A 24,696-nucleotide genomic window follows, 5' to 3' on the forward strand; every position below is an offset into this window, starting at 1 on the left:
TCAATGCTTTGTGTTCAGGAGGTCACACACACACATGCATTCTCTGATTTTTGATTTTTGATTTTTTGATCGTCGGCCGCATGGAAAAATCTAGGCCCCGGCTTCAGATGCGGCCTAGTTTCGATTTCACTGCCCCTGCATGTCAGTCATGCAGGGGAACAGTGCGGCGCCGCCCACCGGCCGTTCAGCAGAGGGGAGGACACTCTTCTCTGAGGAGATGTTCCCCTCCCCTGTATTTCTCCTTGGCCCTCCGGTTCCCGCTCTTGGACTCAACCCCGCCCCCCCTCCTCACTCCGGCGCCATTTTATCAGCGTTTACACACTGATCGGCGCTGGCTGCTGCAGCTACTGCATCTGTCTGGGGGTCCAAGCTGTGGAATCCGGAGGGCACACAAAAGCGGTCTGGTAAGCCACAACCTCTGGTTGTGGACTTTATTATACACTCTCTGGGGGTCATTCTGAAGGAGTGTATTCTTTACTGCAGAGCCTTCACCTCAGCAGCATGTCTCTCACTAGGAGCAAGGCTGCAAGGCTTTACTCTATTTGCACTGCATGTCAGCTCATTCTGCCTGAACCGAGCACATATCCACATTGTGATGCCTGCTCTAACATGGTAGTGCCTCAGCCTGGAGCCTCCTCAGGGGTTCCTCCGGCTGCTCCAGTCCCGGTGGCTGAACCCCCGGCTTGGGTAGCATCATTTTCTAAAGCTTTCTCCCAGTCCTTTGCCGACTCCATGGGACAGCTGTCCCGGACTCTGCTGACCATGCATCAGCCCCCTTCTCAGGGCGCTTCTGCTGCTCCGACTCGCTCTGCAGAGCTCTCAGAGGATTTTTTATCTGTTCCCGGACCCCGTCCTCCTAAACGGAGACGCAGGGACTCTTCTCCTTCCTCGTCCCACGGCTCTGATTCACGAGCTGAAGTGCAGGGCGAGGAGGATGCCTTTACTGTGGGCTCGGACGCTACCTCTATGTACCCTATTGATCTATCTGAGGGTGATGCGGATGTAAGTGATTTGATTGCGTCCATTAATTCCGTACTGGACCTCAATCCACCAGTGTCAGAGGAACAAGCCTCTCTGGTAGAAAAGCACCAGTTTACCTCACCTAAGAGAGCAAGGAGTATGTTTTTTAACCACTCCAGTTTTCAGGCCACTGTGACCAAGCCCAGGGCCTGTCCTGACAAACGCTTCCCAAAGCGTAGTTCTGATGACCGTTTTCCCTTTCCACCAGAAGTGGTCAAAGAGTGGGCTCATTCACCAAAGGTAGATCCTCCGGTGTCTAGAATCTCAGCCCGGACAGTTGTATCTGTGGCTGATGGCACCTCACTTAAGGATCCCACTGACCGCCAGGTTGACCTTCTGGCCAAATCTGTATATGAGGCGGCAGGGGCTTCGTTCTCCCCGTCTTTTGCAGCAGTGTGGGCTCTTAAGGCAGTCTCTGCTTCTCTGGCGGAGATACATTCCCTCGCCAGGGACTCTATGCCCGAAATGGTTGCCTTAACTTCCCAGGCTTCGGCTTTTTCATCCTATGCCATGTCTGCCATTCTGGAGGCCTCTCACCGCACGGCGGTGGCTTCCGCTAATTCCCTCGCGATCCGCAGGATCTTGTGGCTTCGAGAGTGGAAAGCAGACGCTTCTTCCAAGAAGTACCTTGCTGGGCTCCCCTTTGCAGGGTCCCGGCTGTTCGGTGAACAACTGGATGAAATTATTAAGGAAGCTACTGGCGGGAAGAGTACTACCTTGCCACAAACTAAAACCAGGAAACCTGTCCAGGGCAGGAACCAGTCGAGGTTTCGTTCCTCTAACTGGTCATCCTCTAAGCCCTTAGCCTCGTCCACTAACTCAGCCAAGGATCGAAAACCCAGCTGGCGCGCGAAGCCGCGTCCTCAGAAGAACGGAGGAGCCGCTGCCACTAAGGCAGCCTCCTCTTGACTATCTGGCTGCGCCAGCAACGTCCTTGGTCGGTGGCAGGCTTTCCCACTTTGGCGACGTGTGGTTTCAACACGTCTCCGATCAGTGGGTGCGGGATATCATCTCCCACGGCTACAGGATAGAATTCTCTTCCAGCCCGCCAAACAGATTAGTCAAGACTTCATCCAGTGCAGACTGTCAGCGGAGTGTCTCGCTCACTCTCGCCACGCTTGTTCAATTAGGGTGGCTTGTCAATCTGCCCAAGTCCACTCTGACCCCGACCCAGAAACTTACGTACCTAGGGATGCAATTCGAAACTCTGCCGGCACTTGTGAAGCTGCCATTCGTCAAACAGCAGTCCCTTCATCTGGCGGTGCGTTCTCTATTGAAGCCCCGCCGTCATTCCATCAGGCACCTCATGCAGGTGCTGGGTCAGATGGTGGCGTCAATGGAAGCGGTTCCCTTTGCCCAGTTCCATCTGCGTCCTCTGCAGCTGGACACATTCTCCGCCTTTGGAACAAGCGGACTTCTTCCTTGCACAGGCTAGTGGCTCTGTCGCCACAGACCAGGAGCTCTCTTCAGTGGTGGCTTCGGCCCCTCTCTCTGTCTCAGGGACGCTCCTTCCTGTCTCCGTCCTGGGTGATCCTCACCACGGACGCCAGTCTCTCCGGCTGGGGAGCAGTATTTCTCCACCACCGAGCACCGGGCACTTGGACTCCGTCCGAATCAGCCCTCTCGATCAATGTGCTGGAAATCAGAGCTGTGCTCCTAGCTCTCGTAGCCTTTCACCACCTGTTGGCGGGCAAGCACATTCGAGTCCAGTCGGACAACGCGACAGCAGTTGCCTACATCAATCACCAGGGCGGGACTCGCAGCCGCCTGGCGATGTTGGAGGTTCAACGCATCCTTCAGTGGACGGAGGACTCCAAGTCCACCATATCCGCAGTCCACATCCCAGGCGTAGAAAACTGGGAGGCAGATTATCTCAGCCGTCAAACCGTGGACAGCGGCGAGTGGGCCCTGCATCCGGCAGTGTTCCGGTCAATCTGCCGCAAGTGGGGCACTCCGGAAGTGGATCTAATGGCATCCCGGCACAACAACAAGGTCCCGGTTTACGTGGCTCGCTCCCACGATCCTCAGGCCTTGGCAGCGGACGCGCTGGTTCAGGATTGGTCCCAGTTCCGTCTGGCCTACGTGTTCCCCCTCTAGCTCTCTTGCCCAGAGTCCTGCGCAAGATCAGAATGGAGGGCCGTCGGGTCATAATCATTGCTCCAGACTGGCCCAGGCGAGCTTGGTACCCAGACCTGCTCCGTCTGTCCGTAGAGGTGCCGTGGCATCTTCCGGACCGTCCAGACCTTCTCTCTCAAGGTCCGTTTTTCCGCCAGAATTCTGCGGCTCTCAGATTGACGGCGTGACTCTTGAGTCCTGGATCCTGATGGCTTCAGGCATTCCTCCCGAGGTCATCTCCACTATGACTCAGGCTCGGATGTCTTCCTCGGCCAGGATTTACCACAGGACTTGGAGAATTTTCCTGTCCTGGTGTCGCTCTTCCGGCCATGCTCCTTGGCCTTTTTCCTTGCCGACCATCCTGTCCTTTCTGCAGTACGGTCTGCAGCTAGGACTATCCCTCAATTCCCTCAAGGGACAGGTCTCGGCTCTGTCAGTGTTGTTCCAGCGGCATATCGCCCGACTGGCCCAGGTGCGCACCTTCATGCAGGGCGCATCTCACATCATTCCTCCTTACCGGCGGCCTTTGGATCCCTGGGACCTTAATCTGGTCCTCACGGCCTTACAGAAACCCCCCTTTGAGCCTCTTAGGGAGGTTTCTTTGTTTCGACTTTCACAGAAAGTGGTCTTTCTGGTGGCCATAACTTCTCTCAGGAGAGTCTCTGATTTAGCTGCGCTCTCTTCGGAGTCACCCTTTTTGGTTTTTCACCAAGACAAGGTGGTTCTCCGTCCGACTCCGGACTTTCTCCCTAAGGTGGTGTCTTCTTTCCACCTTAACCAGGACATTTCATTGCCTTCCCTTTGTCCGGCCCCTGTGCATCGCTTTGAGAAAGCGTTGCATACTTTAGATCTGGTGCGGGCGCTCCGGATCTATGTGTCACGCACCGCCGCTCTCAGGCGGTGCACCTCTCTGTTTGTGCTAACCACAGGTCAGCGCAAGGGTCTCTCGGCTTCTAAACCGACTCTGGCTCGTTGGATTAGGTCGGCCATCTCCGATGCCTACCAATGTTCTCAGGTGCCTCCCCCGCCGGGGATTAAGGCGCACTCGACCAGAGCTGTCGGTGCCTCTTGGGCTTTCAGACACCAGGCTACGGCTCAGCAGGTCTGTCAGGCTGCCACTTGGTCTAGTCTGCACACCTTTTCGAAGCACTACCAAGTGCATGCTCATGCTTCGGCAGATGCGAGCTTGGGCAGACGCATCCTTCAGGCGGCTGTCGCCCATTTGTGAAGTTAGGTTTTGCCTACTTCTCAGTTCTGTTTATTTCCCACCCATGGACTGCTTTGAGACGTCCCATGGTCTGGGTCTCCCATAAGGAACGATGAAGAAAAAGAGAATTTTGTTTACTTACTGTAAATTCTTTTTCTTATAGTTCCGACATGGGAGACCCAGCACCCTCCCTGTTGCCTGTTGGCAGTTCTTCTTCCGTGTGTTTTCACCGGCTGTTGTTGTAGACAGAGGTTCCGGTTATTCCGGGTTTTACTCTATCTCTACTTATGGGTGGATGTCCTCCTTCAGCTTTTGCACTAAACTGGTTAATTTGTCATCCAGGGGGTGTATATGCTCGGAGGGAGGAGCTACACTTTTAGTGTAGTACTTTGTGTCTCCTCCGGAGGCAGAAGCTATACACCCATGGTCTGGGTCTCCCATGTCGGAACTATAAGAAAAAGAATTTACGGTTAGTAAACAAAATTCTCTTTATTTTTGGGAAAAGCCATCAACATAGAGTTTACAGGAAAAAAAAGAGGCATTCAAAGAAAAGAACACGGTCCCTACAGTCAAACATGGAGGTTCCCTGATGTTTTGGGGTTGCTTTGCTGCCTCTGGCGCTGGACTGCTTGACCATGTGCATGGCATTATGAAGTCTGAAGACTACCAATAAATTTTGCAGCATAATGTAGGGCCCAGTGTGAGAAAGCTGGGTCTCCCTCAGAGATCATGGGTCTTCCAGCAGGACAATGACCCAAAACACACTTCAAAAAGCACTAGAAAATGGTTTGAGAGAAAGCACTGGAGACTACTAAAGCGCCCAGCAATGAGTCCAGACCTGAACCCCATAGAACACCCTTGGAGAGATCTCAAAATGGCAGTTTGGAGAAGGCCCCCTTCAAATCTCAGGGACCTGGAGCAATTTGCCAAAGAAGAATGGTCTAAAATTCCAGCAGAGCATTGTAAGAAACTCATTGATGGTTACCTGAGGTGGTTGCTTGCAGTTATTTTGGCTAAAGGTTGTGCAACCAAGTATTAGGCTAAGGGCGCCAATACTTTTGTCTGGCCCATTTTTGGAGTTTTGTGTGAAATGATCAATGATTTGATTTTTGTTTCATTCTCTTTTGTGTTTTTTCATTGCAAACAAAATACATGAAGATAATAATACCAAAGCCTTTGTGATTGCAATCATTTTCAAGAAGAAACTGAGTATTATTTGACAGAATTGCAGGGGTGCCAATACTTTTTGGCCAGCACTGTATCGCTTCATTGGGGGGACACAGGAAACCATGGGATGTCCTAAAGCAGTCCCCAAGGGTGGGTAGAGAAGGACTAAGGAAAACAGGAGAACCAGAGACGAAATTATCAGGACGGAACTAGTCGCTGAAAATTGTAAGAAGAAACCCTGGAGCCGGACCACCAGACTCTATACCTTGCCGAACATAAGTCCATAATGGCAGAGTGAATCTAGACTGGAAGACCATTATGATTGCTCTTCGGAAAACATGAGTGAGGACCCCGTGAATCTAAGGAGACTCTTCTAGACAGATTGTGGCCTGGAGACGCACTATTACTGGACTTGATATGTCTGAGAAACCAGACAGAGGATGAGAAGACAAAGAACAGCGAGAAAAGAGCAGGACCGCTGTGTTCAGAGGAGATGAAGAAGGAAGGGTGATATGATAGAGCCTTCATTATTGAGCACACCCAAGGAAGAGACCTTTGTCTGAAAAAACTCTATGGAAACTGAACAAGAAGAGAGGATGGATATATAAGAATGACACTAGGGAGCGTTAAGCTCCATAAAAGAGCCCAGGTACCCCTGGATGACGATAGAAATTTTGCTAAGTGTGCCCACCCAACAGGGGAAAACTTGATCTGTGACCAGACGCTAGATTCATTTGAAAGGATTTAAGGGCAGGGATGTGACCCAGAGAAAATTAAGAAACAGACTGGACTCAGCGTATGCCATTAAAAGGTTGGCTTCCCTGCTTAGATAATGATTAAGGAGCTGAATGTGAAGATTGAAGCTTCTGAGAACTTCTGAAATGGCAGGACCTGGATACCCGCTGGGAAGCCCTTTTTAAAACACCCTTGATGTTTTCAGACTAAAATCAGGGGCACACTGCAGAAAGGCAAACCTGGACTAGGGTCATCAGATTTGCGACTACCTCTCCTTTCATGGTGATGATGAGATGTGAATGTGACTTGCTCTGAATTCCAGATGAGGAAGAGAAGATTTACTGACACTATCTGTGATCCTCAAATTTTGGGTGCTGGATAAGATTTACAACTGAGGAATCTGGAGTCCTTTTGAGCGAACATGAAAAGACAGAGGTCGAAAACCAGAAAGGTCAGGAAACTTTTCTACCCAAGGAAGACCTCCTTCACGTGTGAATAGAAATGTTTTTGGGTCTGAAGGAGACTACTCAAGAAGAAGACCTCTCAAGAAGAAGACCTCTCTAAGGGACTAGAAGAGTCTTTCAGCAGGCTAAGGAGAAGAGCCTTAAAGTCTGTGAGATCAGGATTAGAAGACTAGAAACTCTCCGTAGCATAATCTGGATATGTCGCTGACATGAACCTCGTCAGGCCACTGGAGAAGAATCTTGGTCAAAGGAGATCATGGAACTGACAGAGCTGCTAAGTTTTTTGTTGGTTTCGAAAGTAGGGGAGCGAAGGAGTCTTCAAAACCGTGAGACCGAAACATCTGGGGGTTAATCTTGATAGCGGAGACTCTATCTTAGAAGGCGTAGAGGGATACATTAGTGTACAGTTAGGTCCAGAAATATTTGGACAGTGACACAATTTTCGCGAGTTGGGCTCTGCATGCCACCACATTGGATTTGAAATGAAACCTCTACAACAGAATTCAAGTGCAGATTGTAACGTTTAATTTGAAGGTTTGAACAAAAATATCTGATAGAAATTGTAGGAATTGTACACATTTCTTTACAAACACTCTACATTTTAGGAGGTCAAAAGTAATTGGACAAATAAACCAAACCCAAACAAAATATTTTTATTTTCAATATTTTGTTGCGAATCCTTTGGAGGCAATCACTGCCTTAAGTCTGGAACCCATGGACATCACCAAACGCTGGGTTTCCTCCTTTTTAATGCTTTGCCAGGCCTTTACAGTCGCAGCCTTCAGGTCTTGCTTGTTTGTGGGTCTTTCCGTCTTAAGTCTGGATTTGAGCAAGTGAAATGCATGCTCAATTGGGTTAAGATCTGGTGATTGACTTGGCCATTGCAGAATGTTCCACTTTTTTGCACTCATGAACTCCTGGGTAGCTTTGGCTGTATGCTTGGGGCCATTGTCCATCTGTACTATGAAGCGCCGTCCGATCAACTTTGCGGCATTTGGCTGAATCTGGGCTGAAAGTATATCCCGGTACACTTCAGAATTCATCCGGCTACTCTTGTCTGCTGTTATGTCATCAATAAACACAAGTGACCCAGTGCCATTGAAAGCAATGCATGCCCATGCCATCACGTTGCCTCCACCATGTTTTACAGAGGATGTGGTGTGCCTTGGATCATGTGCCGTTCCCTTTCTTCTCCAAACTTTTTTCTTCCCATCATTCTGGTACAGGTTGATCTTGGTCTCATCTGTCCATAGAATACTTTTCCAGAACTGAGCTGGCTTCATGAGGTGTTTTTCAGCAAATTTAACTCTGGCCTGTCTATTTTTGGAATTGATGAATGGTTTGCATCTAGATGTGAGCCCTTTGTATTTACTTTCATGGAGTCTTCTCTTTACTGTTGACTTAGAGACAGATACACCTACTTCACTGAGAGTGTTCTGGACTTCAGGTGATGTTGTGAACGGGTTCTTCTTCACCAAAGAAAGTATGCGGCGATCATCCACCACTGTTGTCATCCGTGGACGCCCAGGCCTTTTTGAGTTCCCAAGCTCACCAGTCAATTCCTTTTTTCTCAGAATGTACCCGACTGTTGATTTTGCTACTCCAAGCATGTCTGCTATCTCTCTGATGGATTTTTTCTTTTTTTTCAGCCTCAGGATGTTCTGCTTCACCTCAATTGAGCGTTCCTTAGACCGCATGTTGTCTGGTCACAGCAACAGCTTCCAAATGCAAAACCACACACCTGTAATCAACCCCAGACCTTTTAACTACTTCATTGATTACAGGTTAACGAGGGAGACGCCTTCAGAGTTAATTGCAGCCCTTAGAGTCCCTTGTCCAATTACTTTTGGTCCCTTGAAAAAGAGGAGGCTATGCATTACAGAGCTATGATTCCTAAACCCTTTCTCCGATTTGGATGTGAAAACTCATATTGCAGCTGGGAGTGTGCACTTTCAGCCCATATTATATATATAATTGTATTTCTGAACATGTTTTTGTAAACAGCTAAAATAACAAAACTTGTCACTGTCCAAATATTTCTGGACCTAACTGTATGCTTGCACAATGGAGAAGAACAAGCGGTATTGTCCAGCCATTGGACCCAGAGGAGCTGTAAATGAAAAAAACAGTCTTCATGTAGGGAAAAGTGTTTCATCTAACGCAGTGCGAACTGGACAAGGGATGGTAATGATGAGAAGCCTCGTCAGTTTCAGCCTCAGACAGGGGAAGTCACTGAAATAATAAAGAGCAACAAATCTTCTGAATGTAGACCCGTCTTTTATAGTAAGATCCTCAGCACGATGGGTTATTGTGATAATGCAGCGACACTGTCCGCAGCTGTAAGTAGAGAAATATACTGACTTAATTGTATGATAAGGTCCAAGAGGTCCAGCCACTCATAGAAGGGACCCCGGAAGGATAACAGCATCGTAAAGGTTGACAGGCGGAGATGGCTTCCTTGTCACTACCAGCAGGGAAAGACTGGGCACGAGGGTTGACCCTGTGAACTGCAGGGGCAGGTGAAGTATAGAGTACCTATACTAGAATGAACAATCCGGGTAGCACCACCTGGAAAAACTGAAAAAGGACACAGATCCTTGTAGGAAAGGATGGTCCACTCTCATGATGGATCGAGAACGGGCTCCTGCTGGGAAGAAATTGTCAGCACCTTGTCTATAGCCTGAGGAGGACATGATGTAATTCAATCTCTGTAAGAGAATGTAAGCACCCACAAACAGAAGAAAGCTGAAGCAATGGCATTGCTCAAGGCTACTCAGACCGCACTGAGATGTGGTTCATGTAGCATGCAGGTCTGAAACACTAGGTAGGAGATGGTGGTTCTGACCCACTCGATAGTTAACGGTTAATTAGGAGAGGACAGAGAACTTGGGTGTCACAGATGACACCGTCCTGTGGTGTCCGGCCATAGAAGGTCACAGCATTTGGCTGCTCAAACTACTCCCTAACCTATTATTCCTGCTGTATACATATAATTTCTGTTGTATACATATATTGATCGGTTTGTCCTGACAGTCACAGCAGAGTTGGTGCTAGAGAGCAGGACTGGGGGAATTTCTGTGTTTCTGGACAGTGGAGCAGGAGTCAGCATGGTGGATGCTCTGTGTGTAAGAACTCACGGGTTTGCCTGCAGTATGTTAACTTAGGCTGGTTTCACACTACGTCTTTTTAACATCCGTTGAAAACGTTATTTTAGCGGAAGTACGGATCCAGTGCAAATGCGTTTTTATTTCAATGCATTTGCAATGGACTCGCGTTAACATGCGTTCACCTGCGTTTGCGTGCGTTTATAGTGCGGATCCGGTGACTTGCAGTTTTTTAACATGTTTCAAAAACGCTACTTGTAGCGTTTTTGAGCTGCGTCAAAATACTGCAAGTCACCGGATCCTGACTAAACAGCACGCGAACGCAGGTGAACGCTGGCGTGCTGATAGACAGGATCCTGCTTTTGTACTGAGCATGCCCAGAAAGTACTGAGCATGCCCAGAACCAGTCTCGCGTGATCTGTCTATCTCTCTACTCCCTCCCTCACCCTCTCTCTCTCTATCTCTGTCTTTCCCCCTTCCTCCCCTCCCTCTCTCTCCCACCTGAGAGCTGCGGACACTCGTAATCAAGGTAAATATCGCGTAACCACTTCTCTTAGTTACCCGATGTTTACGTTGGTTACGTGTGCAGACAGCCCTGCTCCTAGCAGCTGCAGACACTCGTAACCAAGATAAATATCGGGTATCCAAGGCCGATGTTTACCTTGGTTACCAGTGTCTGCAGCTGTCAGAAGCCGGCTCCCAGTTAGTTCCCCTCACTCCCGATCACATGACTCCAATGCCCGCCCCTAAACATCCAGTGCAGGATCCTGCAAAATAACAGATGCGTTTGCATACGTTATTTGCTGTAAAAGCAGGATCCGTACTTCCGCTAAAATAACGTTTTCAACGGATGTTAAAAAGACGTAGTGTGAAACCAGCCTAATCCAATCTCCATCTATGTTATTGACTCAGCACCACTTGCTCAGGAATGCCTGACACAGATGGTACGTGATATAAAACTGGGGGTAAGGACCCCTGGATTATGAAGTAATTTCTTGCTATGTCCTGGAAGGCCTTCCAACTCCCATTGTACTGGGTCTACCCTGGTTGGTGAAACATAATCCTGTGGTGGATTGGCAATCCAGGAAAATTGTGGAATGGGGAAACTACTGTTTTGTTAATTGTCTGAACACGTCTCTCTCTGCGGTCTCTACGGAGTTATTACCTGCATTTTTATTTGGGTTTGAGAATATATTTTCAGAGAGGGGGTGTCAGGATTTGCGTCTCCATCATCTATATGACTGTCCCATTAATCTGCTTCCGGGATCAAAACTTCCCAAGTCCAGATTGTATAATCTTTCTGGCCCAGAGAGAAAAGCCATGAAAGATTATAATCCTGAGCGTCTGGAGAAGGGACATATCAGACTACCATCTGAGACTATTATCCTCTCCCCTGATTCCGGATCTCTTCAACCAGATTGTGGGAGCTAAATAGATCTTCAAATTGTACTTAAATGGGGACTTGCAATCTGGTTAGAATTAGAAGGGGATGAATGGCAAACGGCTGTCAACACACCTGAGTGTCGCTTTGAAAGCCTGGTCATGTAATTTGGTTTCTCTAATGCCCCTGCCGTTTTCCAGCATTTTGGGAATTATATTTTGTCACCATTTGGTGGGCAGATTGGTGGTGGTTTATTTGGACGATATCTTGACGTACTCCCTTCTGAACTTGCGGGTCATTCAGGCACTAAAACAACCTCGGAACTCTTTTCTCATCGTTTTTTGTAGCCAAGGTTGTATCAGGATGTGGTTAATTATTAGAGATCGAATACATCAAATATTCGGCAACGCCCATATTCGCCGAATAGGTCGCTGCTATTCGACTATTTGTGAATATTTGATGTTCAATGTAAGTCTATGGGAAACCCGAATAGTTACCGAATAGCAACTATATGAGCTTCCCATAGACTTACATTATGCATCAAATATTCACATAGCGGCAACCTATTCGTCGGATATTTGCGAAGCCGAATGTTTGCTATTCGATCATCCCTATTAATTATGTATCTACTTGCAGTATTTGCATGCATGTCAAGGTAACGCATACTCGTCCATGGGGATTTCTCCTGCCATTGGCTATCCTGGATATGGCTATCATGAATACCATGGACGCATTTATCCATGGATTTCATTACTGACATACCTTTTTGTGTTTGGCAAAGACTGTGGTTTTGGTGGTTGTTGATAGGTTCAGTAAGATGATGCATTTCATTGTGTTGCCGACACTTCTGAATGCCAAGACTCCGGTATTCAATGAGGTTGTAAAGCTTCACGGGGTTCCTTCCAATGTCTGTTTTCAGGAAACCCAATTTGTTTCCAAATTTTGGAAAGCATTTTGTGCTCTATTGGGAGTGCAGTTGTCTGTTTCTTCTGCCTTCCAGCCTCAGTCGATTGGGCAGACAGCACATACATCAAAATTTGGAAACTCACCTTAGGTGCATTTTCTCCGAGAACCAAGAGGATTGGGCATTTTATTTACCATTGGCCAAGTTTGGTTTAAATAATAGTCAGCAGGAGTCTACTGGCAAGTCACCATTCTTTGGTGCATAAGGTTTTCATTCACAATTTGGTTCCATTAGTGGTAGGGGTGCTTCGGGAGATCCTGAGGAGGAGCGTTTTGCGACCTCACTCTCTCTTCTGTATGGCAAGGAGTTGCGAGTAATTTGAAGCTGATGGGAGACAGATACAAAGGTATGGCTGACAAAATATGCTTGCCAGGTCCGGACCTAAGTGTGACTGACTATGTGTAGTTGTCTACCAGGAACATAAAGTTGAAGATTCCTTCGTGGAAGCTGGGACCTAGGTTTATTGGCCCCCTATAAAATAACTGCCGTCATTAACACAGAAGCATTTCATCTGGATTTAACCTCAGGCTGTTAGGATCCACAATGTGATATACAGGGCATTGCTTAAAAAGTATGTGGTACTTTTTGGAGCCAGCCCCAATTATGGTTGTTGGCAATTTAGAGCTTCAAATGGCTAAGATTGTTGATCATCATTTTATATGTCGTTCCCTTCAATACTTGGTGCATTGGAGGGGTTACTGACCGGAGGAGAGGATGTGGGTCCCAGCATCGGATGTAAGTGCTACAAGATTGATTTATTCATTTCTTGCTGTCCATCCGGATAAGCCTGATCCTGAGTGTCGGAAACCACTCGTAGAAGGATGGAAGGGGTACGGTCACAGGTGTGTCATGGGTGACAGACAGTCCTGTGGTGTCCGGTAATAAACTGTCACAGCGTTTGGCGGCGCAAAATGCTCCCTGACTTCCTATTATTCCTGCTGTCCGTATTTAGTGTACTAGGTATCGCCTCTGCTGGGTTTTCATCCTTTTCCCTTTAGGACCCAGCAGGGCTCCTCTTCCCTTCTACTGCTAATCCTCTTTATTTCCTCTTGGCTATAAATACACTCATTTTCTCTGGATGTGTGCTGGTGATATTGAGTTCCTTCACAAGCTCTGGATGCAAGCAGGCAGCTGGCACTCATCTGTAAGATCGTTTCTGCTCTCTGCTGAACTTTTTCCTGAGGCATCTGGAGATAAGTAGTTCATGTGCTTACTCTACGTGTGTTCCCCCTGTGTCTTCTTCAATGTTTAATGGGGTTGACAAAGAGCTCATCCCACCCGTTCCCGATGTAGGGCTCAGCTCCAGAGTCATCTTAGGGTCCGGTCTCCTGCTCGGTGCATAGGTGAGGGACCTCAGGGGCCAGGGGTTAAGTTTGGTCAGGGGTCACCATCTCCCCGTTCCCTAGACACAGGGTTTCCCTTCCCTTTCGCCGTACCTAGACTACTGTACATTGTATCAAAGTGGCATATCTTCAGTGTTGACCCATAAAAAGATATAATAAAATATTTACAAAAATGTGAGGGGTGTACCCATTTTCATGATATAATGTATATGGACAACATCTGGAAAGAGTTTTTTTATGTTCTCCCAGAGTTTGCATCGGGGGGGTTTCTTCCAGTTTCTTCCCACACTCAAAAGACGTACTGGTAGGGAATGTAGATTGTGAGCCCCAATGGGGACAGTGATAAAAAAAAAAGTGTATAAATTGATATGGAATATGTTGGCGCTATATAGGCAAAATAAATAAGTATTACATCATATTAAGGATTTTCACAATATTTAAGCCCAATATAGTCCTCACTGAATCTTCTCTTATATCGCTTTAATTTTAGGATTGCAGTTCGTGTCTAGGACTGGAAAAACCACTGACTACACAAAGATAAAAGGCTGGCGTGATAAATTCTCTGCAGAATCGTCAACTGCATCACTGAAAAACGAAGGTGAGGAAATCTGCTTCTAGGGTTGAAGCACCACTCCACCGTATTTTTTCTTTTTTTATTTCAGTGCTGGAGTGGCGCTTTAAATGTAAGCCTTCCCCCCCCCCCCCCCCCCTCCTCCGTCTTGTACTCCCCTTCCACCGTCTATTTCTTGTTCGCTGTTGCTCTGGTCAGTCTTTGGCAATTTGTGTCCTGCTGACTACTCAAATGTTTCATAGAGCTGGCAGTGACAACTCAATATAAGTCTATGAGAGCCTCATTCTGGCTTTCATAGACTTGCATTGAGTGCTTAGGACATAACTTCTGACTTGGTCTCTTTACTCTAATCACTTGGTAGGGTCTTTTGTGCCAATTTTCCCTCGTCCTCGTTCCCTGCACTTCACATGAATTGTTGTACTGCATTTTTATTCTGTCATCCCCATCTTATATATAAAATAAAAAATAATTTTTTATATGTAACTATTTGTATTGGGTGATATTAATTATGTTGATACGTATTGTTGGCACACAAAGTCCTATTTTCCTCTATTTTTTCCTCTTTGGCAATTTGTGTCCTGCCGACTACTCAAATGTTTCATCGAGCTGGCAGTCACAACTCAATATAAGTCTATGAGAGCCTCATTCTGGCTTTCATAGACTTGCATTGAGTGCTTAGGACATAACTTCTGACTTGGTCTCTTTACTCTAATCACTTGGTAGGGTCTTTTGTGCCAATTTTCCCTCGTCCTCGTTCCCTGCACTTTACATGAATTGTTGTACTGCATTTTTATTCTGTCATCCCCATCTTATATATAAAATAAAAAAGAATTTTTTATATGTAACTATTTGTATTGGGTGATATTAATTATGTTGATACGTATTGTTGGCACACAAAGTCCTATTTTCCTCTATTTCTTCCTCTTTGGCAATTTGTGTCCTGCCGACTACTCAAATGTTTCATCGAGCTGGCAGTCACAACTCAATATAAGTCTATGAGAGCCTCATTCTGGCTTTCATAGACTTGCATTGAGTGCTTAGGACATAACTTCTGACTTCCAGCCAGTCAGAAGTTACAGGCAATGAAAAAAGGTGACACCGCTGGAGGGTGAGTGTATGACAGGTAGCAGGGCACTTGGATTTGAATTATAGATGGGTACTGATTTGCGTGTTGCACATATGATCTGTCTAGCTATCTGAAATTTATTACCGTAAAAATGATGCATAAATATTATTTTTTTCAGCCGGACGACCGGAGAGCTCCCTGAAAAATATGTCGGCCTTCTGCAGCGATGAACTTGATGAGTACCTAGAGAATGAAGCAAAACTGATGGGAGACCTCAAAGAACTGACCCCGGAGCCGGAGTCCTCAATCAGTTATCAGCTGCCTACTAAAAGCAGCAGTTACGTGAGGACGCTGGACAGTGTGCTAAAGAAACAAGCACAACAAGCAATGTCTTCCTTAAATGCCGCAGAACAGTTTCCCGCGCCAAGGGTAAAACGGAAGTATACTCGCAGAGCGCCCGTCGTCAAATCTAATCCCAAACCTACGCCTTTATTACCAGTGTCTACTACTGCAAAAAAGCCTGTAAAATCACACAGTGCAGCAAAGAAGTCCCGCTCCACATCACACCCGCAGAACCTAGTAATCTCCCCGCCATCCAGTCCGGTGGAATTACTGTCCAAGCCCAAGCCTGTCGTAAAAGCATCAGAGGAAGAGCAGATGGACACAGTACGGCAGAACTTGTATCAAGCGCACATGCAGAGTCAGCAATTTTTTTCAAAACCTATTGGGTTTTCTAAAAGCCAATTAAAACTTTCGGATTTCGAAGAGAGTGCCACCTTGGAAGGCAAACCACGCACTTATGTCACAGAGGAGCGGGCGAGTGTCTCTCTCTGCACTCTTCTTACAGCCCAGGTAAGGACATAGCTTGGGTGGATAGAGCTAACGCACCTTGATGTGTTAAATTGGCAACATGGTGTTTTTTTTTATTTGTGCATATTTTTTAACATTTTCTCCCAGTCTTTCAAGTGTCATAACTTTTTTTTTATTTCTTTTTCGCTCCTAATTGGGAGACCCAGACAGTGGGTGTATAGCTACTGCCTCTGGAGGCCGCACAAAGAACTACACTTAAAAGTGTAAGGCCCCTCCCCTTCTGGCTATACACCCTCCCGTAGGAGTACGGATTCCTCAGTTTTAGCTTTGTGCGCAGGAGGTCAGACACGCACGCATAGCTCCATTGTTTTTAGTCAGCAGCAGCTGCTGACTATGTCGGATGGAAGAAAAGAGGGCCCATACAGGGCTCCCAGCATGCTCCCTTCTCACCCCACTGTATGTCGGAGGTGTTTGTAAGGTTGAGGTACCCATTGCGGGTACGGCGGCAGGAGCCCACATGCTGATTCCTTCCCCATCCCTTTTTACAGGGCTCTGGGTGAAGTGGGATTTACTGGTCTCCAGGCACTGAGACCGTGCTCCATCTACAGCCCCTGGAGAAGATGCTGGATGGAGCGGAGTACATCAGGGACATGGCCCTGCTTCCTCAAGGTACTCTGTGTCCCCGTGCATTTGGCGCTCACACCGCAGCATGCTGGGTGTTGTAGTGCGCCGGGGACATCAGCGCTGCGGCGCTTGTGCCATGGCCTCATTCAGCTTCGCTGAAGCAGGCACACTTCTGGGAATCGGTCGCGCCGGCCGCTGGGACTGCGGCGCGGCTGGCACTTGTGGTGCGCCGGGGACTTCAGCGCGGGCCGCGCTTTTACGGCGGCCGCGCTGATAACTCGAGTCCCCGGCTTTTGCGGCCTGCTTCCGTTCGTTCCTGCCCCCACACCTGCCAGTCAGGAGAGGGGCGGGACGCTGGTCAGTGCATCAGCGCCGAGGGCTGGAGTCGTTTTTACATACTCCAGCCCTCACAATCGGCACAGAGGGGACACTGTTTCCCGCACTTTTGTTTAGGAACTCCCACGGACCGCCCCTCTCCACAGACGCCGGCAGCCATTCCTGCTGACACGCTGAGCTGCAGAGGGGAGCCGGGGAGACCCAGACAAGGAATTCTGCGCCTCTTACCCGCTATTCAGCGGGCGGTAAGAGACATTATATGCTTCCTGCACCGCATGTGGGACTTTTCTACCGGCAGGCTCCACGGACCCCCATTGTGTGCAGTGCTCGGCCCCTGCGGCGCTTGCACAGTCGGGACCTCTGCTGGACGTGACCCAGGGTGTACCACCTGTGAATGCTGTCCAGGTGACAGGAACTGAGTTTGCAGCTTTTGCTGACAGAATGTCTCTCACTATGTCACAAATTCTTGACACATTGCGAGCTAGGCCTGTACTTCAGGCCACGGACACTGTGCAATCATTGCCCCCTGGTCCCCCTCAGCTGAGTTACCTCCAAGCTCCGGGACGGGCACATACACCTCAGGGTGAAGACTCTGACTCGGACGATGGCCCCGGGCAGCCTAAGCGGGCTCGCTATGACGGGCCTTCACATTCATCTCAATGGTCAGGATCCCAGCGAGATGAATCTATGGGTGATGAGGCGGACGTAACTGATCAAGATTCTGATCCTGGGACCGCTCTCAATCTAGATACACCAGATGGTGACGCCATAGTTAATGATCTTATATTTAACATCAATAAGATGTTAAATATTTCCCCACCAGCTCCTCTTGTAGAGGAGTCAGCTTCGCAGCACGAGAGAATCCATTTCAGATACCCTAAGCGTAGATTAAGCACTTTTCTGGACCACGCTGACTTTAGAGACGCAATCCAGAAACCCCACGCTTATCCTGAAAGGCGTTTTTCTAAACGGCTTAAAGATACACGCTATCCTTTTCCCCCTGAGGTGGTCAAGGGTTGGACCCAGTGTCCAAAAGTGGATCCTCCAATTTCCAGGCTTGCAGCTAGATCCTTGGTTGCAGTTGAAGATGGAGCGGCACTTAAAGATGCCACTGACAGGCAGATGGAGCTCTGGCTGAAATCCATCTATGAAGCGATTGGAGCGTCATTAGCGCCATCTTTTGCGGCCGTATGGGCACTCCAAGCTATCTCAGCCGGGCTTGCGCAAGTCGACTCAGTCACACGTGCATTTGCCCCGCAGGTAGCACCATTGACCTCGCAAATGGCGGCATTCGCGTCGTACGCGATTAATGCTGTTCTTGACGCTACAAGCCGCACGGCAGTGGCGTCAGCCAACTCCGTTGTTTTGCGTAGGGCCCTGTGGTTGAGACATTGGAAAGCAGATTCTCATTCCAAGAAGTGCTTAACCAATTTGCCTTTTTCTCGTGACCGATTGTTTGGAGAGCGTTTGGATGAAATCATCAAACACTCCAAGGGTAAGGACTCATCCTTACCGCAACACAGACAAAACAAACCCCAACAGAGGAAGGGTCAGTCTGGTTATCGGTCCTTTCGAGGACCGGGCAGGTCCCAGTTCGCCTCGTCAAAAAAGACTCAAAAAGACCAGAGACGCTCAGATTCTTGGAGGTCTCAGTCACGCTCAAAAAGGACAGCCGGAGGAACCGTTGCCAAGACGGCGTCCTCCTGACTTGCAGTCTCCGATTCCCACACCCGCGGTCGGTGGGAGGCTTTCCCACTTTGGCGACATTTGGCTGTCACGCGTCAAAGACCGTTGGGTGAGGGATATTCTGTCTCACGGGTACAGGATAGAGTTCAGTTCTCGTCCGCCAACTCGTTTCTTCAGAACTTCTCCACCACCAGACCGAGCCGATGCTCTGTTGCAGGCGGTGGCCGCTCTAAAGGCGGAAGGAGTGGTGACCTCCGTCCCTCTTCAGGAACAAGGTCACGGTTTTTACTCCAATCTGTTTGTGGTCCCAAAAAAGGACGGATCGTATCGACCCGTCCTGGATCTAAAGTTGCTCAACAGACACGTAAAAGTCAGGAGGTTCCGGATGGAATCCCTACGCTCCGTCATAGCCTCAATGTCTCAAGGAGATTTTCTAGCATCAATAGATATCAAAGATGCGTATCTCCACGTGCCGATTGCACCAGAGCATCAGCGTTTCCTACGCTTCGTCATACACGACGAACACCTGCAGTTCGTAGCGTTACCTTTCGGTCTGGCAACAGCCCCCCGGGTCTTCACCAAAGTCATGGCAGCAGTAGTAGCTGTTCTGCACTCGCAGGGTCACTCGGTCATCCCGTATCTAGACGACCTGCTTATAAAGGCACCCTCTCAAGAGGCATGCCAGCACAGTCTGAAGGTGGCACTAGACACTCTCCAGAGTTTCGGGTGGATTATCAACTTTCCAAAGTCTCATCTAACCCCGACCCAATCTCTGACTTATCTTGGCATGGAGTTTCATACTCTCTCAGCGATAGTGAAGCTTCCACTGGACAAGCAGTGCTCGCTACGGACTGGAGTGCAATCTCTCCTTCAGAGCCAGTCGCACTCACTGAGGCGCCTCATGCATTTCCTAGGAAAGATGGTAGCAGCAATGGAGGCAGTCCCGTTCGCGCAGTTTCATCTGCGCCCTCTACAATGGGACATTCTACGCCAATGGGATGGGAAATCGACGTCCCTCGACAGGACTGTCTCCCTCTCTCAGACTGCCAAGGACTCTCTGCGTTGGTGGCTTCTCCCCACCTCATTGTCACAGGGAAAGTCGTTCCTTCCCCCGTCCTGGGCAGTGGTCACGACGGATGCGAGCCTATCAGGGTGGGGAGCGGTGTTTCTCCACCACAGGGCTCAGGGGACGTGGACTCAGGAAGAGTCCACCCTGCAGATCAATGTTCTGGAAATCAGAGCAATCTATCTTGCCCTGCGAGCCTTCCAACAATGGCTGGAAGGCAAGCAGATTCGGATTCAGTCGGACAATTCCACGGCGGTGGCGTACATCAACCACCAAGGGGGAACACGCAGTCGCCAAGCTTTTCAAGAAGTCCAGCGGATTTTGACGTGGGTGGAAAGCAGAGCGTCCACCATATCCGCAGTTCACATCCCAGGCGTGGAAAACTGGGAAGCAGACTTTCTCAGTCGCCAGGGCATGGACGCAGGAGAATGGTCCCTTCACCCGGACGTGTTTCAGCAGATCTGTTGCCGCTGGGGGACGCCGGACGTCGATCTGATGGCGTCACGGCACAACAACAAGGTCCCAGTTTTCATGGCACGGTCTCACGATCACCGAGCACTGGCGGCAGACGCCTTGGTTCAGGATTGGTCGCAATTCCGACTCCCCTATGTGTTCCCACCTCTAGCATTGTTACCCAGAGTTCTCCGGAAAATCAGGTCCGACTGCCATCGAGCCATACTCGTCGCTCCAGATTGGCCAAGAAGGTCGTGGTACCCGGATCTGTGGCATCTCACGGTAGGCCAACCGTGGACACTACCAGACCGTCCAGATTTGCTGTCTCAAGGGCCGTTTTTCCATCTGAATTCTGCGGCCCTGAACCTGACTGTGTGGCCATTGAGTCCTGGATCCTAGCGGCCTCAGGTTTATCTCATGAAGTTGTTGCCACAATGAGACAGGCTAGAAAACCATCCTCAGCTAAGATCTATCACAGGACGTGGAAGATATTCTTAGCGTGGTGCTTGGCTCAAGGGTTTTCTCCCTGGCCATTTGCATTGCCAATTTTTCTTTCCTTCCTGCAGTCTGGGTTGGAAAAAGGTTTGTCGCTTAGCTCTCTTAAGGGTCAAGTCTCCGCGCTATCCGTATTCTTTCAGAAGCGCTTGGCACGGCTTTCTAAAGTACGCACGTTTCTCCAAGGAGTTTGTCATATCGTTCCTCCTTACAGACGGCCATTGGAACCCTGGGATCTGAACAAGGTTCTCATTGCTCTCCAGAAGCCGCCTTTCGAGCCTTTGAAAGAGGTTTCCCTTTCTCGGCTTTCACAAAAGGTAGTTTTTCTTGTGGCGGTCACGTCTCTTCGAAGAGTGTCCGAGCTAGCGGCGTTATCTTGCAAATCTCCCTTCCTGGTGTTTCACCAAGACAAGGTAGTACTGCGTCCAATTCCAGAGTTTTCTCCCAAGGTGGTTTCTTCCTTTCATCTCAATCAGGATATCACTTTGCCATCTTTGTGTCCGCATCCAGTTCACCAATTTGAAAAGGGTTTACATCTGTTGGACCTGGTGAGAGCACTCAGGATTTACATTTCTCGCACGGCGTCCCTACGCCGTTCTGATGCGCTCTTTGTCCTAGTCGCTGGTCAGCATAAGGGATCGCAAGCTTCCAAATCCACCCTGGCGCGGTGGATCAAGGAACCAATTCTTCACACATACCGTTCTGCTGGGCTTCCGATTCCATCTGGACTGAAGGCCCATTCTACCAGAGCCGTGGGTGCGTCCTGGGCATTGCGGCATCAGGCTACGGCTCAGCAAGTGTGCCAGGCGGCTACCTGGTCGAGTCTGCACACGTTTACCAAACACTATCAAGTGCATACCTACGCTTCGGCAGATGCCAGCCTAGGTAGACAGGTCCTTCAGGCGGCGGTGGCCCACCTGTAGGAAGAGGCTGTCTGACAGCCCGTTCATGTGGTATCTTTTTACCCACCCAGGGACTGCTTTTGGACGTCCCACTGTCTGGGTCTCCCAATTAGGAGCGAAAAAGAAGAAGGGAATTTTGTTTACTTACCGTAAATTCCTTTTCTTCTAGCTCCAATTGGGAGACCCAGCACCCGCCCTATTTGTTCTTAGGGTTTCGTTTTTCGGGTGCACATGTTGTTCATGTTGTTTCTTAAGTTCTCCGATCTTGTTATCGGATTGAATTTGTTTTTGAAACTGTTATTGGCTTTCCTCCTTCTTGCTTTGGTACTAAAACTGAGGAATCCGTACTCCTACGGGAGGGTGTATAGCCAGAAGGGGAGGGGCCTTACACTTTTAAGTGTAGTTCTTTGTGCGGCCTCCAGAGGCAGTAGCTATACACCCACTGTCTGGGTCTCCCAATTGGAGCTAGAAGAAAAGGAATTTACGGTAAGTAAACAAAATTCCCTTCTTTCCATCGACCTAGCCAGATTATTAGGGCTTGTTTTTGCTGGATGATGTAGTTTTTGCTTTTTTTGTTTTCTATTAACTGAAATCATTCAATTCCCTATACATTGTACAGGAAAACCAGAGAAAAAATTCCAAGTGTGATGAAACTAGGTTTTCCATTGCTTTTTATCTCATTTTTCTGAAGTTAAAGCGACCGCAGAATAAAAAGGACAATTTTGGTGTTTCAATTTACTGAACAAGTTAATACATTTTATATATTGTTATTTGAGCTTTTACAGATACGACAACACTAAAAATGTTATTTTATTTATTTTCATATATAGATAGAGAGAGAGAGAGAGAACTAGCTATCTATGTTTTTTTTTTTTTTATTACCCTGAAAGGAAGAGGATATAATGTATTATATATATTGAATATATAAAGCTGTGTGTGTATGTGTATGTCCGCTAAAGGAATCCGCACCGTCGCATTTACAATCACTAAATTCCTTTCTCGCCTTTTCATTGGGGGACACAGACAGTGGGTATTATGATGTCTCCAGGGAGGCGTGACACTAGATTGAAAAAGTGTTAGCTCCTACTCCCACAGCACATACCCTAGCTAGGCAGGAAACTAGCTCAGTTTTTTTCTAGTGTCAGCAGGGAGGCTGACATGTCTGGCCTGAGCCCCAGGCCAGCTTATTTTTTATTTTTTGTTTTTTCCTATTTTTGATTATGGGGCAATACCAGGGTGCCTGCCACCCTCGTTCCCCCCGCTTACGGGCAGAGGAAACCTGGCGTGCACACGCCGTCAGTCTTCCCTCGCGCCCGAGTGGTCGGGTCTGCGTACCCCTCCAGTCTCCCTGGAAGCACCTCACACCAAGGTACCTCCAGAGGGCTAAGCAGAGCCGAGGACCTGCTTCAGCCTTGAGCCGAAGATGCGTCCCCGAGATCCCCGCATCCCCGGACCGTCTTCAGACGGAGCCAGGAGCAGGTAGGGAGACGACGAGTTCTCTGTCCCCTGCATCCAAACCGCCGCCTAATAAGGCGCCGGTGGGGCAATGCAGGCCGTGATCCCGGGGAGCCTCATTAATTTAGCCCCCAGGGTCGGCCTGCAGTCTAGCAACGCCCCTCTCACCTCTCTGGAACCGCTCCCTCAGTCAGCAAATCAGCCTCCGGGGGCCGTCTCTCCCCTCCATGCTGCCAGGAACGCTGGACGCCATCTTCCACGTGGGGAGCAGACACGGGTGAGATTGCCTCCTTGGCTCTGCACTTCTACAGCGCTATATACCACTCTGCACAGCGGTATATCGCTGTCTCTAGCGGTGTGTGCCTGCTGGCTACCGGTGTATATCAGCTGTTAGCGGTATATACTGACTCGGCCTGCAGTTATATGCCGACTGTTTGACAGTATATGCCATTTTGCTATCGGTATATACCAGCTCTGCATAGCAGTCACTTTATAATTCAGCTAGTGGCTCCTCACTCATAGTAACAGCAGCATAACCTTTCTATAGGACTGTAGGACTGTTGCTGACATGCGTAACCGCAAGGGTGATAAAGCTTCCCAGGCGTCTTCTACGGACCTGTACTATGCTTGTACCACCTGTGGACGCTCGTTTTCTAATGGCCGAAGCTATCCACTATGCCGGGGCTGCGATGCCCCTACTACAGTGTCACAACAGACCCCGTTGCCAGACCAGGAGGCCGTGCAGTCTTTGGATTCTGCTCCGGCCAGCAGCCAGGCAGCACCCCCGTCTGATGACGTTATTCCTGCATGGGCTCTTCTAATGTCTAAAAGGTTAGATGACCTTGCCGCTCAGATATCCCAGCCTTCCACAGGCTCCCACAGCCTCCCCCCGGCTCAGCTCCCTCAGAGGAGCCCACCTGCTTTGTCTGGTCTCTCTTCCCCAGAACGTAAAAAGACTGTTTCCAAAAGGCACCATTGCGACTGCTACGCCTCATCCGACTCGGTCGATGATCAGTCTGACCCAGGCTCCGTGACTTTTAGTAGTCACGATTCCCAAGACTCTGTCTCTGATTCAGATGTCCCTTCTGAGTCTAGGCATATAGAAGACACACTAATTTCGGCTGTCAATCACTCTGTCGATTTCTGATCAGCCTCCGGACCCGACTTCTCAGTCGGCAATCAAGCGGACCAAGAAGACTCCTAAGTCCTTTGCCCAGGATCCGGTGGGATCACCCTGATAGAAGGTTTAATAAAAAAAACCTTCACTTCATTCGCTTACCCCTTTCCATCTGAAATGATTAAGACCTGGTCAGTACCCCCCGTTGTGGATCTGCCAGTATCCAGGCTGGCTCAACACACGGTTATGTCTCTTTCAGACAACGCGTCTCTCAAGGACTCGTCCGACCGCGCAGTTGATGCTACGGTCAAATCTATTTCCCAGGCTTTAGGCTCCTCTCTTCGCCCCCTGTTTGCCTTGACATGGGTCGCGAGAGCTATGGGTGTGTGGAGTAGGAACCTGCGCAGGATGCTTCGCTCTTGTAATATTCCTCCGGAGGCTTTTGAGATCCTTGATTTGTTCTCTCTAGCTTCTAATTATTTTCTTCACGGTTCCCTAGATGCAGCTAGTTTGTCAGCCCTAACGGCAGCCAATACTGTTTTTGCCCGCAGAGTCCTGTGGCTAAAGATATGGAATGCGGACAGTGCCTCCAAGAAATCCCTGTCCGCACTCCCC

General features: G+C 48.8%; 1 protein-coding gene across 5 annotated transcripts in view; it reads left to right on the forward strand.

Moving 5' to 3' along the window:
- The window catches only part of MGA (MAX dimerization protein MGA), a 259,036-nt gene that overhangs the window by 45,873 nt on the left and 188,467 nt on the right, over positions 1-24,696 (forward strand). For all 5 annotated transcript variants that reach the window (XM_075331070.1, XM_075331069.1, XM_075331073.1 and 2 more), the window contains exons 7-8: positions 13,991-14,098; positions 15,316-15,989. In XM_075331070.1, coding sequence (XP_075187185.1) covers positions 13,991-14,098; positions 15,316-15,989 — 782 coding nt within the window. The remainder of the gene's footprint in view (positions 1-13,990; positions 14,099-15,315; positions 15,990-24,696) is intronic.

This window comes from Anomaloglossus baeobatrachus, chromosome 12 (assembly GCF_048569485.1).
Source record: "Anomaloglossus baeobatrachus isolate aAnoBae1 chromosome 12, aAnoBae1.hap1, whole genome shotgun sequence".
NCBI classification, from domain to species: Eukaryota; Metazoa; Chordata; class Amphibia; order Anura; family Aromobatidae; genus Anomaloglossus; species Anomaloglossus baeobatrachus.